The sequence below is a fragment of the Pan troglodytes genome, chromosome 1 (genome assembly GCF_028858775.2).
Source record: "Pan troglodytes isolate AG18354 chromosome 1, NHGRI_mPanTro3-v2.0_pri, whole genome shotgun sequence".
Classification (NCBI taxonomy): Eukaryota; Metazoa; Chordata; class Mammalia; order Primates; family Hominidae; genus Pan; species Pan troglodytes.
Window position 1 is genome coordinate 37,758,319 of NC_072398.2, and position 15,398 is coordinate 37,773,716.

The 15,398-nt window shown below is 43.6% G+C and overlaps 1 protein-coding gene across 10 annotated transcripts in view; it reads right to left on the minus strand.

Annotated features, from left to right (window-relative positions):
• TRAF5 (TNF receptor associated factor 5) overlaps nt 1-15,398 on the minus strand; it is a 48,286-nt gene that overhangs the window by 14,435 nt on the left and 18,453 nt on the right. For 4 of the 10 annotated variants that reach the window (XM_016938198.4, XM_016938186.4, XM_063792432.1 and 1 more), the window contains exons 2-5: nt 7,091-7,309; nt 6,080-6,137; nt 4,082-4,183; nt 450-647 (exon numbers count right to left, since the gene is read on the minus strand). In XM_016938198.4, coding sequence (XP_016793687.3) covers nt 450-647; nt 4,082-4,183; nt 6,080-6,137; nt 7,091-7,309 — 577 coding nt within the window. Of the gene's footprint in view, nt 1-449; nt 648-4,081; nt 4,184-6,079; nt 6,138-7,090; nt 7,310-14,070; nt 14,432-15,398 lie in introns of those variants that run through there. The other 6 variants (XM_001170017.8, XM_063792438.1, XM_054658377.2 and 3 more) reach the window with 4 other exon arrangements.

The following is a 15,398-nucleotide window of genomic DNA, read 5'->3' on the forward strand; positions in this document are numbered from 1 at the left end:
AAATATTAAATTTTCCAATTATTCCAAAAGAAAGTCATAGAACACAGGATTCAAAGAAGGTAGATTGGGGAACTGCCAGCATAGCTCCTTCGGGACATGTAAAAGGTACCCATGCTTTCTTTTTATGCCGGCATCCTGCCTCCCCAGCTACACTGCAGAATTCAGAGAGTAGACATTATTGTCACCTCCTTGTGACTCAGCACCCAGCATTCATTACACATACACAGCATGTGTTCAAATAATATTTTTGCCAATAATAAATGGAGTGCTACCAACAAGAAGGTTTTAAGCTTTTCACAGAACTTCTCTCCAAAGCGCAAATTCTTTAGACCTAATTCTGTACAAAAATAAATGCAGGAATGTTCTTCTGGCATTCCACCTGATTCACTGTGACCACTCAGGCATAATTTAGCTCCATAAAGATGACTGTTGTATGTGTTGTTTTTCACCTGTAGATTGATGACTACCACATCCTTTTTGCAATAAAGGCATTTTTCCTCTCGAAACTGACAGTATGCACTCAAATGCTCTTTCAGGTCTTTCCGTAGGACTGGTTCCCGGCACTTCTCATTAGAACACTGCACAGCTTGAAATAAGCACTGCTGAAGGTGATCCTGCAACAGATAACAACAGGCCAGTGGGACCTGCTGACCAGGGTGGTAGGAAAGAAGTCAGCTGGAAGGCCTAGGGAGGGAGAGAGAACAGGGTGGGCAGCTGGGCAGAAAGGCTTGCACAGGGCAAGGCAGAGGGTAGGCTCTCAGGGGATGCTGCCCACTGCCTCTGCTGAGGAGAGGGCATGGGGAGGGCTGCTTGTACCAGAGATGGGAAAGCCAGTCTTGGTTGGGGGAAATTCAGAGGACAGGGGAAGATAGGTGAAGAGGGAAGTACACCAAGTTTGTTTTAGATGATCTAATAATGTGCTCATATTCTCAGGTTAGTTCTTGGATATTTTCCTTAATTTACCAGTTCTTCAAGGACATTTTTATTTCTTTTGTGGACTCTTCATCCCGACCTCCAGCATCAAGTATGGGTCTCTGCATAGCAGATGGTAAAAGGACACAGGAAAAGGAAAAAAGGAGAGAAGGGCATATCCTAACTCAAGGAAGAAAGGGAAAGGATTAAGAAGATGAAAAGAAGGGACAGTAAGCTATTCCAGAAATGATAAAGAAAAGGAGACGGAGGAAATATAGGTATGCAAGCCCAAGAGAAGCTAGGAATGGTCAGACTGGTAAAATCAGGAAATATTTTTAACCATTAATAATACTTTATTGGCCACGTGTGGTGGCTCATGCTCGTAATCCCAGAACTTTGGGAGGCTGAGATGGGAGGATCACTTAAGGCCAGGACTCAAGTCCAGCCTGGGCAACACAGTGAGACCCCAATACCTTGTCTCCACAAATTTTTTTTTTTTAAATTAGCCAAGTGTTGCGGTATACACCTATGGTCCCAACTACACAGGAGGCTGAGGTGGGAGGATCAGTTGAGTCCAGAAGTTTGAGGCTGCAGTGAGCTATGATTGTGCCACTGCACTCCAGCCTAGGTAACACAAATAATAAGTTATTTAAATTTTATTTTAAATATTCTCTAATTTTATTTTAAAAGTTATTTTAAATATTCTGTTATTTATTATTAAAAATAAACATTTAATTATTTACATGTAAATAATGTATTTATTATAAACAATATATATTATAGTATTTAATATATTATATGTAATATAATATATAACATTATATACTATTTAATATTATTTAATATTAGAGAATGATTACATGGACAGTGTTCATTCCAGGGTTCTTCACATTCTATTTTATTTTTACTTTTTAAAATTTTATTTTTGAGTCAGGGTCTCTCTCTGTCACCCAAGCTGGAGTGAAGTGGTGCAATCTCCATTCACTGCAACCTCCACCTCCTGGGTTGAAGAGCTTCTTGTGCCTCAGCCTCCAGATTAGCTGGGATTACAGGTGTGCACCACACCCAGCTAATTTTTGTATTTTTAGTAGAGACAGGGTTTCACCATGTTGGCCAGGCTGGACATTCTAGGTTTTTTTTTTTTTTTTTTTTTTTTTTTTAGACAGAGTCTCGCACCGTCACCCAGACTGAAGTGCAGTGGCGCAATCTTGGCTTACTGCAACCTCCGCCTCCCAGGTTTCAAGCGATTCTCCTGCCTCAGCCTCCCAAGTAGCTGGGATTACAGACACCAGCTACCATGCCCGGCTAATTTTTGTATTATTAGTAAAGACAGGGTTTTGCCACGTTGGCCAGGCTGGTCTCAAACTCCTGATCTCTGGTAATCTGCCCACCTCGGCCTCCCAAAGTGCTGGTATTACAGGCATGAGCCACCACGCCTGGCCAACATTCTAGAGGTTTAAAAGCAGGCATATCTCAGTGAAAACCTTTGAATCATTGCAGTTATTGTGATGCTGGCAAGTTAACAAAATGTTAGAGAACTTGTCCCCCTGAGGGTCCTTTAAGACAAAATTGGCAAGCTAAGACTCACAGGCCAAATCTGGCCTGCTACTTGTTTTTATAATTAAAGTTTTATTGGAGAGGAGCCACACCTATTCCTTCACATATTGTCTATAGCTGCTTTGCCTCTAAAATGGGAGAGCTGAGTAATTGTGACAGAGACTGTATGGCCTGCAAAGCCTAAAATAGTTACTATCTGGCTCTTTATGATGATGATGATGATGATGATGATGATTATTGTTTGACTCTTAACAGAGTTTGCTGATCCCTTCTCAGAAGAAAAAGCAAACAGTTTTTTGACAGTGAGATAAACAAATGCAGCTATTCTCCTTCACCTCTGGTAGTAAGAATCATACGGTGATCACAGTTGGAATCCATCTCTTCTCCAAAATTGGTTGATATTACTCCTCAACTCTCACCCAAACAGTCAATATTCATCAAAACTCTGCTACCTGTAAGATGCTACACCTTACCATAGAAGGGGGTGGGTGGGAAACAAGGAATGAGGGGAAATATAAAAGAAACAGGTGGAGAGAAACCAGGCCCTGCTCTCCATAAGCCAGTTTTGGTCACTAAAGCTGTTCAATGGTCCATTTGAGCCTCACTTACTTTTTAGGCTTAGTGACAACAAAGTTGGAAAAAAGGCCTTGCTCTAGGACTCGACTATTCAAAACAAGGGGCAAAAGACACATGAAAACATAACAAAAGTTCTATGAACCTCCAAATAAATTCCTGGATTAACAAGGAAATCATTTACACATTTATAAGCTCAGTCCCTGAGGGATTTGGAGGTGTGATAGAGAAAAGACTGAATCATCTGAAATATGTGTTCCAAAATGTGTGGGTGTGCGGGAGAAATTTCAGCAGCCTCTCAGCAATTCCTTGGAAGTTAGAGAAGCCTGAGTCATGTTCACTTGCAGTGTGATCAAACTTGACCTGGGCCTGCCAGGCAGCGCCACACTTCCAGCTTCCCCTTTAACCACCTTCCCTAGCTGGAAGGAAGAGCAGCTGGGGTCACTTCATTTGAAAGGCATCAATTCCCCTTCACTTACATTTCCCCTACACCTTGTTGGTTTGTCTCTCCTATCAATGCTTCACCTTTAACCCACAGCCTGTCTCTGTCCTGGTCTGAGTGATCTGTGTTAGATCATAAACCCCACGAGGCCAGGTCCCACAGTTGCTGGGAAACACCTACGACAGCACCAAGTGAGAGAGCAAATGCTTTTGGGGAAGGACCTCACAATTGTGTCTTTCTGTAGTCATGCCCTGGGTCCCACACAGTTCCCCCAAAATGGCATATTCTTGAGTGTTTGTTTTGTCCAGCATGTCCCACGCCCTCTCTTTTGGCTCAATGATCCCTACCACACAATTAAGGTCTAGTGGATACAAGATGTCCTCCATGCGCTCCATACAGGACGAACCTCTTCACTCACACCTCAGCCGTAGGTGGGCTACAGCACTGTAGCCACCTGTATTGCTAGACTGGGAGTCCTTGAGGGCAATTCACTGAATCCCTGTACCATGCTTAGCTCAGTAACTGTCACATAAAGGGGTTCAACACACATCCCTGGAAAAATGGCAAAAGCAGATATCGTTCATGAGTAATACCAACCTGGTACCGGCCCAGAATAACCTTGGCATTACATCCAGGAGCATTGCTGCAATATACATATAAGTTGAGGACTTCTCTTTTGCAGCAATTGTCTTTAAAAACCTAAAAGATAAACATAATAGGTCTCACACACTTCAAAGTTTTACAGCAATGTGAATTAAGCTATTACTAATTTGGTCTTCGAGTGTATCTCAGAAGGCAGGTGGAAACTTCCAGACATCAGCTGGAATGGAAATATCACACTTACACCACACTGAAAGAAAAGGCTGTCTCAGATACATGCTTTTGACAAACCATTAAACATACAAGCCAGGTAACAATGCCCTGTGCACCAGGCTGCAGCTAGGTGAATCTCATGGTGAACCTGACCCCACATTCTTAAAGGTCAGGAGGTCAAGCTTGGCCAAGGGTGATGCTTTCAGCTTCCTGTCCCAGGGTAAATGTATTACTTATCAGACAGTATCACTGAGGCTGTGCTGGCTTGCTATTTTAGCGCAAACCAGGAGTCGGCAAACATTTTCTGTAAGGGGTCAGATAGTCCACATCACGATCATCTCTGTTGCCACATTTCAACTCTTCCATACACAATACTTAAATGAATGGGCACAGCTACATTCCAATAAAACACTATTTATGAACACTGAAATTTGAATTTCACATGTCACAAAACTTTCCTCTTTGGATTATTTAAAATGAATTTTTATTTTGAAGTAGTTTAAGACTCACAAAAAGTTGCAAAAATATGAGGGTTTCTATGCACCCACCATTACATAAAAAGAATTTCTTAGCTTACAGGCCATACAAAAACAGGTAGCAGGCTGGATTTGTCCCAAGACTGTAGTATGCCAACCCCTGGATAGTAGGTCAGACAGACACTAAATGCAGCACGGCCCTGTTGTAGGTATTTGCAAAACACCTCATAAGGAGTATAGAGAAGATGTGTGTACAGCAGACTAGAGGCTCAAGGAAAGCTTCTGCTTGAACATCCTGCAACAGAATCTTAAAGGAAGAAAACTGAACTTAAAGAGGAGTTTTAAGGGAGAAAGTCTTCATGACAACGGAACAGACAATGGTTTCTTAGATACAACACCAAAAAAGAACAAGCAACCAAAAAAAGAAAAAAAAATAGATGAATTAGATTTCATCAAAATGAAAATTTTTTGTGCCTCAAACACACGATCAAGAAAGGGAAAAGACAACCCACAGAATGGAAGAAAAATATTTGCAAATCTTAGCAGCCAAATGTCTGCTAAGAGATTTATATCCAGAATATATAAAGAACTTTTTTTTTTTGAGACAGAGTCTTGCTCTGTCACCCAGGCTGGAGTGCAGTGGCATGATCTCAGCTCACTGCAACCCCCACCTCCCAGGTTCAAGCGATTCTTGTGCCTCAGCCTCCCAAGTAGCTGGGATTACAGACATGCACCACCACACCTAGCTAATTTCTGTATTTTTAGTAGAGACAGGGTTTCGCCATGTTGGTCAAGCTGGTCTCAAACTCCTGGCCTCATGTGATCTGCCTGCCTCAGCCTCCCAAACTGCTAGGATTACAGGCTATAAATAACTCTTATAATTCAACAATAAAAGGTAAATAACTCAATTTTTTAAAATGAGCAAAGGAAATAAATAGGCATTTTTAACAAAGAAGATGTACAAATAGCCAATAAGCACATGAAAAAATGCTCAACTTCATTAGCCAACAGGAAAATGCAAATCAAAACCATAATGAAATATATTAGCTGGAGCCAGTGTAGGAAGGGGATGAGGAAGAAGCAGGAGAGGCGACTTGGGGTGGAGGAGGGGTGTGGTCAATAAAGACCCAAACAAGCCTCTCAAACAGGGCTACGAGTAGGGTCTGATGTGACCCCACAGCAGAAGAATATGGACTCCAAGGAAGGTCTCCCTCGACCACTCTCCTGCTCCTATCTCAATGTCCAATTCACTGACTTCTTCTCCATCACCCTGAGAGCTGCTAGACAAAAGCAGTGACTTTCTTACCTCCTGAGATTTGATGACCTCTTTATCTACAGGGCAGATTGGCACTGTGTTTAATTCTCTGGAGAAAAAAATTAAAATGGAGCCAGAGTTAGTTGTTTACCTCAACAGCATTTCCAAGACCAGCCCCAGGGCTCCAGCCATGCTCTAGCCCTGGGCAGGCTGGTCCCTGTCTGCACATGCTGTTCCCTCTACCCAGAAGGTGCCTCCTGTACCCCTCCTTCAGCACCTTCCTGTTCTTTCAGTTTGCCTGAAAAACTTCATGCATCCTCTGGGATGCAGTCAGTGAGTCCCTGGACAGAGCTAAATGCCCCCTGTTCTTTGTTTATCACGCTGTGCCACATTTGTCTCCTCTAGACTGGGACATTCTAGAGGGCAGACATGGGGTCCTGTTCCACACTGTAGCTCTTCAGCATGACAGCACAGAACACACAGGTGCTGAAGGCACAAACACATGAGGGAATGAGGATGCGCTGTAATAACCCCCTTTCAAAGTTTGGCAGGGTAAAATGACTGCCTTGCTTCCTATATAACCCCCCCAAAGTGTACCTGCTTCCACATCTCTCTTGGTATCCTCCCTCAACACAGCATGACCCAGGTCTTACAGCTGCCCAGGAGTGGACAGCATCCATGGCAGCAAGGTCCCTTCTAGGTGCCACAGCACCTCTGCCTCAAGGCAAGGGAAGATTGGGGTGACTACAACACAGACATTGTGAGATTCAAGCCCTTCTCCACAGCCAGCTCCCATGATGGACTGTGTGTCTAGGTCTGCTGTCCCATGCAAAGCAGGTACAGTCTGAATTTTAAGAAAAGGTAAATATCTGTAAATTAGTGACCAAAAAATGATTATTCTTCAGGCCCTCACAGAGGGGATCTGGGAGAGTCCTTCCTTACAGTCATGGTTCTGTGGCCAAGTAAAACAACTCCAAAACCCATGAAAACAGTTGAGTGGCCACAGTTGCCACCTGAATGCTGGGACTGCCATGGCCAGAATTGCAGGCCCTGCCCACTCACCTCAGGGACAGGATGCAGTGCTGGCAGAAGCGGTGCCCACATCCTGTCTGGTGGGGGTTGTGAAGCACCGAGTGGCAGAAGGCACATTTGTAGCGCTCTTCCAACCGCTCCACAAACTGGTACTCTATATTGGGCTCAAAGTCCAAGGAAATGGAGTTGCCGGAATTCTGGCGGATGAAACCACAGGGCATACCTTTATGCTCTTCTGAATAAGCCATTCTGCAGAGGTCAGGGGAGGAGAGGGAAAATTAAGTGTGCAAACACTGAAACAACTACAGCCATCAGATGCTTTGGTTATTTGTCTCATAATTAGTGTACATCATTCACATGGTCATTCTGTTGTGACTCTGAAACAACAGTGACAACCTCCTGCCACTAGGGGGCTCCGGCAAAGGTGCAATGTCTTTGGGGTGCTCAGGTTAGAGGCTGGACCAGATGACTTCTAGCAAGATTCTACGAGATTCAGTTCTTTGTCCATCGATCTTTTACAGGGTGCTAAATTACCCTGTCAGTTTGGCCATATGCTTGGACAAAATATAGCCAGGTGTGTTAATGACATTATAAGTAAACTGGTAGGAATTTTTCTTCCACTCAATGAGAGAATGGAAACACAGGTTTTGTTAAAATTTTTAGAAGCAGACAAATATATTTCTCACCATCTTGGAAGCACAGAGCAAGTGTTTACCAGACATTGAACATGCTGGTGTCTTGAATTTGGACTTCCCAGCCTCCAGAACTATGAGAAATAAATTTCTGTTCTTTATAAACTACCCAGTCTGAGGTATTTTGTTACGTCAGCACAAACAGACTAATACTTTTTTTCTTTTTTTCAGAGACAAGGTCTCACTCTGTAGCCCAGGCTGGAGGCCAGTGGTGTGATCATGGCTCACTGTAGTCACCAATTCCTGGGCTCAACTGATCCCTCCCCAGTAGCTGGGACTACAGGCACACACCACCACACCGGGCCAATTAAAAAAAAAAACACCAACTTTTTTTTTTTTTTTTTTTAGAGACAGTGACATGGTTTGGCTGTGTCCCCACCCAAGTCTCCTCTTGAATTCCCACACATTGTGGGAGGGACCTAGTGGGAGGTAATATAATCATGGTCTTTCCCATGCTGTTCTCATGTGAATAAGTCTCATGAGATCTGACGGCTTTATAAGGTGGAGTTTCCCTGCACAAGCTCTCTCTCTCATTTTGCCTACTGCCATCCATGTAAGACGTGACTTGCTCCTCCTTGCCTTCTGCCATGATTGTGAGGCGTCTGCAGCCACAGGGAACTGTAAGTCCATTAAACCTCTCTTTTTTATAAATTGCCCAGTCTTGGGTATATCTTTATCAGCAGCATGAAAACGGACTAATACAGACAGGGTGTCACTATGCTGCCCAGCCTGGTCTTGAACTCCTGGACGCAAGTGATCTTTGTGGCTCAGCCTCCCAAAGTGCTGGGTAAGCCACCGCACCTGGCCTAAGATAACACTCTTAAAACCTGTGGAGCCAAAGACCCAACACAGCAACACAATATTGAAGGAGAAGAACAAAGCTGGAGGACTGACACTACTCAACTTCAAAACTTACTATAAAGCTACAGTCATCAAGACAGTGTAGTACTAACAAAAGAACAGACAAATAGATCCAGGGAACAGAATAGACAACCCAGAAATAGACCCACATAAATACAGTCAACTGACCTTTGACAAAGGAGAAAAGGCAAAACAATTATGCAAAGATAAGTCTTTTCAACAAATGGTGCTGGGACAACTGGACATCCACATCAGAAAATGAAGCTAGACACAGACCTGACACCCTTCACAAAAATTAACTCAGAATGGATCACAGACATAAACATAAAATGCAAAGCTATAAAACTCCTACTAGATAACATAGGATAAAATCTAGATGATCTTGAGTTTGGCAATGACTCCTTGCACACAAATATATTACTCACATTTTCTATCACTGCCATTGCGGTAGATCGAATGTTTGTATTCCTCCCAAAATTTATATGTGGAAATTCTAACCCCCAATGTGATGGTATTAGGAGGTGGGCATTTGGCAGGTAATGAAGTCATGAGAGTGGAGCCCTCATGAATGGGATTAGTGCCCTTATAAGAAGAGGCCAGAGAAGGCCGGGCGCGGTGGCTCACACCTGTAATCCCAGCACTTTAGGAGGCTGAGGCGGGCAGATCATGAGGTCAGGAGATAGAGACCATCCTGGCTAACGCGGTGAAACCCCGTCTCTACTAAAAATACAAAAAATTAGCCAGGCGTGGTGGCGGGTGCCTGTAGTCCCAGCTACTTGGGAGGCTGAGGCAGGAGAATGGCGTGAACCCAGGAGGCAGAGATTGCAGTGAGCTGAGATGGCGCCACTGCACTCCAGTGTCAGAGCAAGACTCCGTCTCAAAAAAAAAAAAAAAAAAGAAGAGGCCAGAGACAGAGAGAGCAGGGAATGGTGGTGCACACCTGTAGTCCCAGCTACTCAGGAGGCTGAGGTGGGAAGATGGCTTGAACCTAGGAGTTCGAGTCTAGCCCAGGCAACATGGCGAGACCTCCTCTCTAAAGAGGCCAGAGAGGTCCCTGGCCCTCTTGCTGCCATGTGATGATACAGCAGTTAAGTCTGCAGCCCGGAAGAGGGGCCTCATCAGAACCCAACCACACTGGCACGCTGATATTGGGCTTTCAGCTTCCAGAACTGTCAGAAACCTCTGTTGTTTATAAGCTACCTAGTCTATGGTGCTTTCTTATAGCAGCCCAAGCTAAGACAAGTACCAAGCCACATCATTTCTCACCTGAACTAAATATGAGTTCATTAATTGCTTTCTTCTCCAATCCATTCTCCATACTATAGCCAGGATGAGACTTTCAAAATGTCAAGTACAATGTAAGGTTATCTCCCTTCATCTTTTAGTGGCTTCCCAGGTTCTGAGAGAAAGTCCACAATGCTAAGCAGGCTCAAGACTGTATCCTCCCCAGTCCAGCACCATCCTGGACCTCTCTTTCCTGGCTTTCTGTACTCCAGCCACACAGGGTTTTTGTTTTTGTTTTAGTTCTTCTAATACACCACACTCTATGCCACAGGGCCTTTGCACAAGCTACCTGGGAGGCTGAGGCAGGGGGGATCACTTGAGCCTGGGAGGTGGAGGCCACAGCGAGTCATGATTATGCCACTGCACTCCAGCCTGGGTGACAGGGCGAGAGACCCTGTCTCAAAAAAAGAAAGAAAGAAAGAAAGAAAAAAGCCTGGGGTTTGAGACCAAAGCTCCACCTTTTCCCTAGTGTTTCCTGCAAAACTTCAAGGGTGGTAGGTAAGCAGTATAAGATACAAATGTTCCCTCCTGTAACATGGTTGACTCTTGGGATTTAACAAAAGTTTTAATTCTGAAGATGAAGAGGCAAAACATTTTATTTACATGCACAGCCCTAATAACCAAGCCCCACCTTTCTCTCAGAGAACTGGAAGAACCACTTTCAAACTGCTCTGCTCTGCCTTGTGTTCCCTCATTCCTGTGGAGGTTGGCACTTCACATCCTGTGCCCTGATGTCATATTCTATGTCCTTCTGAGATTCTCTTCTGAGGCCAGGCCCAAGTCTGTCACACAGTGTCTAAATCTGGACTCTCTGAGATGTATCCTAAAGCAACAGGCTCATTCAGTCCCCAGAATAAGGCAGTAGGATGTACAAAACTCAGTTCAGGTTCCCTCCACTACACTCTGCACTCTCCCTAACACAAGAATCTATGGCACTCATCTGTGTGTATGTCCATCTTTTGCTACAACAGTAGTTCTCCAACTTTTCGGTCTCTGGACCCCCTATGATTTGAATGTATGTGTCCCCCCCAAAATTCGTATATTGAAACCTAAGGTCCAGTGTGATAGTATTAAGAGGCGGGACCTTTAGGAGGTGATTAAGTCATGAGGGCTTTGTATCCACGGATGGGACCAGTGACCTTAAAATGGACTCAAAGGAACTAGCTAGGTTATTTTGCCCTTCCAACTTTCCCCATGTAAGGACAGTGTTCATCTCTGGAGGATGCAGCAATAAGCTGCCATCTTGGGAGCAGAAAGTGAGCCCTCACCAGACACGGAATCTGCTGGTGTCTTGATTGTGGACTTCTCAGCCTTCAGAACTGTGAGAAATACATTTTTGTTCTTTATAAATTATCCAGTCTGAGGTATTTTGTGATGGCAAAACAAACAGACTAAGATAACACTCTTGTTTTTTCTTTTTTTTCAGAGACAGGGTCTCACTCTGTAGCCCAGGCTGGAGTGCAGTGGTGTAACCATGGCTCACTGTAACCTCCAACTCCTGGGCTCAAGTGATCCTTCCACCTAAACCTCCCCAGTAGTTAGGAGTACAGGTGCGTGCCACCACGCCTGGCTAATTTTTTTTTTTTTTTTTTTTTTTTTTTTTTTTAGAGACAGAGTCTCACTATGTTGCCCAGGCTGGTCTTGAACTCCTGGCCACAAGCAATCCTTTCAGCTCAGCCTCCCAAAGCAATGGGATTACTATAGGTATGAGCCACAGCACCTGGTCTAAGATAACACTCTTAAAACTTGAGGAGCCAAAGATCCATAGGACGGACACTACCCAACTTCAAAACTTATTATACTTGATTATACAGAATATAGAGAATAAAGAGCCCAGAAATAGATCCACATAAATATAGTCAACTGACCCTTGGCAAAAGGGCAAAGGCAAAACAATGATGCAAAGATAATCTTTTCAACAAATGGTGCTGGGACAACTGGACATCTACATTAGAAAATGAAGCTAGACACAGACCTGACACCCTTCACAAAAATTAACTCAGAATGGATCATAGACATGAATGTAAATGCAAAACTATAAAATTCCTACTAGATAACACAGGATAAAATCTAGATGATCTTGAGTTTGACAATGACTTTTTAGGTACAACACCAAGGGCACAATCCATGAAAGAAAGAATGGATAAACAGACTTCCATTCAATTTTGCTGTGAACCTAAAACTGCTCTAAAAGAAAATCTTGTCTTTTTTTAATGGAGGACCCCTAAGAGTTTTTGTTTACGCAAATTATATCTATTCATATTTACCATACTTGAGAGTCAAATTGAGGAATTTTAAAAGTATTTACTTCAATAAGCCAATTATATGTTAATACAAATATTTTTATGAAAAATAACCATTTTCCAAAACAAAAGAATTAGTGAGAAGAGTGCCACCATTTTACATGTTTGCACATCTCTTTAATGTCTTGCTTAAAAGAAGATAGCTGGATTCTCATGTCTGCTCCTACATTCAGTCTGTTGCATATCATATATCATTTAGCTTCAGGAAAACATCTCTGTGCATTTGTAAAAGGAGAGTACAAATGGCAAATGATGTCAGTACTATTATGAAAATACTTTTGACCATGCAGATCCCCTGAAAGTGTGTCAGGGAGCCCCAAGCAGTGCTGTGCTAGTAAACATTTAATAATCTGCTCAACTGGGGGAAAGCTCCAGTTTGTAGCATTTGCCGATTTCTGTGGTTAAACACTTCCACTATGGCTAATTTCAAGGTAACAATGAAAAAGGTCACTGAACTGGAACTGGGAAAGAGATGCACACAATTGGCTCTTACCTGAACTCACCTGAAGTAAGAGTCCATTAAGTGACCTCCTAGTAAGAGCTGCTCCAGCACCCCATGGGCCCTTGAAGCACACTTTGGAAACCACTGCTCTATTAGATGGCTGTGCGGGCCCATGTCTTGTTGGCTTTGTCCTGGCAGACACAGCACATGTGACTCTCACAGTCTCCTTGCTCCTGCTGAACAGCCAGCAGAGGACTGAATGCCCCATCCTTCCTCTCCCCATCCATGTGTGTATTTCCCAGACCTATTCAACAGGCCTAAGTCATTCACTGACCTTGTTCACTCTCTAATCGGTTATTGTCTTGTCCACTATTTGTTTTTATGAAATTGGGTTTTTAATCTCATAACACATTGTAGAAAAATAAGCATTTATGTTCAGCTATGAGATGTGGACTTGAGGTGTCTTTCTGGGTGAGGTTCTGGTATATAAACAGAGCTGTGATGCCTCCCAGGGCAGGATCTGTCTCCTTCTGAAGCTTCCTCAAGCCTGGACCCACTTTGTTCACTGACATGAGAGAGCCCAACAGCAGAACTAGAAAGGCTATGCTTCTTTACCTAACAAATATATTTATCTAATTAATTGGATACTTTCAGCTGGTATTCTGTCATTCCCAGGCAGCTATTTAGCGGAAATGAGTAAGCACTCCATTTTATTAAAATCTTTCCCCTCTGTGTATAACAGCTTACGTAACAGGAACAACAAAGAAGCTCAGTTCTTGCAAGTCAGGAGAAAAAAAACATATCAAAACTGCTAAAAATAGAGCTTATATATCACCTTTCTGCAGTCAATGGCATTCTTATTCTTGCCATCAATGGGATGTACAGTGTGGTACTCCTACTGAAGAGTTGTTAACTCAAGCCAAAAGAGACAAAAGAAAGTCACATCCCATCTATTCCCTAAGAACTCTTGCTGAGTTTCTTTGAAATGCCATCTTCTTGTTTCATAAATTGATGCATCTTTTCCATGAGAATTTTTTAGGAATTCCAAAGGAAAGCTGTGGATGCCACCATTTACATTCTTTACTTACGTATCTCTACGGATTCATTTCTGGAGAACATATGATAAATATTCTCACATTCTGAAGCAACGTGAGCTTAGCCTTCAGTTATAACAAAAAAGATATGTATTTTGCAGAGTTTAAGGTTTAACAAAGAAAGGTAGATCCTGGTCTGTCTATCCATATCCCTGCCAACATCCAGTTTGGATTAATGAAGATTTGAAAAATTGGGGAATTTTTAAATATATTATGTTATAGTGCATAAAACATAAGTCCACAAAATTTGTCTTCAGGGTTTTCAAGTTCTGATTCTTGGGGAATTACTGATTACTACAGGACCAGAGACCTCTGTCTCTGCTCTGCCACTCACCATCCATGAAACCGTGAGCAGGACACCCCACAGCCCACTCATCTGCACATCCCTGCACTGATCCTGGGTTAGGTCCTGAGAATGCAGAGGCTGTGATGTTGCATCTACCCTTGAGTCCCTCCAAGGACAGAAGAAATAAGGCACAAAAATGATCAGTTACAATAGCCCACTGGCAAGTACCACAAACAGAGATTTCGACAAAGAACTGGTACAGCCTAGGTGAGGGGTAGTTAACAATTTCTGAGGTGTCTGTGCTGATTTCACAGAGAAGAAATCATCTCAGCTGGTCTTGAAGAAAGAGGAGGCATTTTCTAGATGAAGGAGATTAAAGAATTTCCTGCTATCACAAAAGTTCTAGAATGGTTAGCAATTAACTGTAGCTGAAGTGGAATTAAGGGAACATGCCAGTCATTTGCCTGTTTGCCCAGATCCACTCCCTACTCTTGCTCTGCTTAGCTCTGCAGCATGAGGTAGGGTGAAATTTGATGCTGCAAACTGTTTTCCAGGCTCCCTGGCTTCTGGTTAGGTTCAGCCAATGAGAGGCACTGGGATGGGAAGAGTGGGAAGAGGGGAAAGCCAGGGGATCTCTCCCCGATCCCTGGGTGCTGGGCAGCATCTCAACAGTGACTGATGCTCCTCCATGGCTCTAATGACACCAGATGGCCCCTCTCTCTGTGGACAGGCTGCCAGAAGGCAAACTGTCCATTTCTCAGCTCTGCTTAGGTCTCGCTGGCAGTGTTGGTCAACTGCCTAATACCCACTTGAGCAGCATGGGAAGGATACAAATATGTTATTCCCCAAACCCACCCAAGGCCCACCAATGGGTCCTGGGCTTAAAGAGGAGAGACTGTGGCTGGTGATAAAGAAAAGTTAAAATGTTCAATCCCAAGATGCAGTGACCCAACAGGTCTCTGGAATCCATGCCCTCGGTGGGTTCCAGGTGCTCTCCTGCTAGGATAGGAAGTTCTCTCTCAAGGTCATGGCTGGCGTTGAATCCTGTGATTCTGCTCTTCCAGGAAGAACAGTTACTACCAGGAAGCAAAAAAAAAAAAAGGGTTGGGGGGAGGCGCAGGGCTGGCACAGTGGCTCAAGCCTGTAATCCCAACACTTTGAGAGGCCGAGGCAGGAAGATTGCTTGAGCTCAGGAGTATGAGACCAGCCTGGGCAACATGGCAAAACCCCATCTCTACAAAAAATACAAAAATTACTTGGCCAGGTGCAGTGGCTCATGCTTGTAATCCCAGCACTCTGGGAGGCCGAGGTGGGTAGATCACCTGAGGTCGGGAGTTCGAGACCAGCCTGACCAACATGGAGAAATCCTGTCTCTA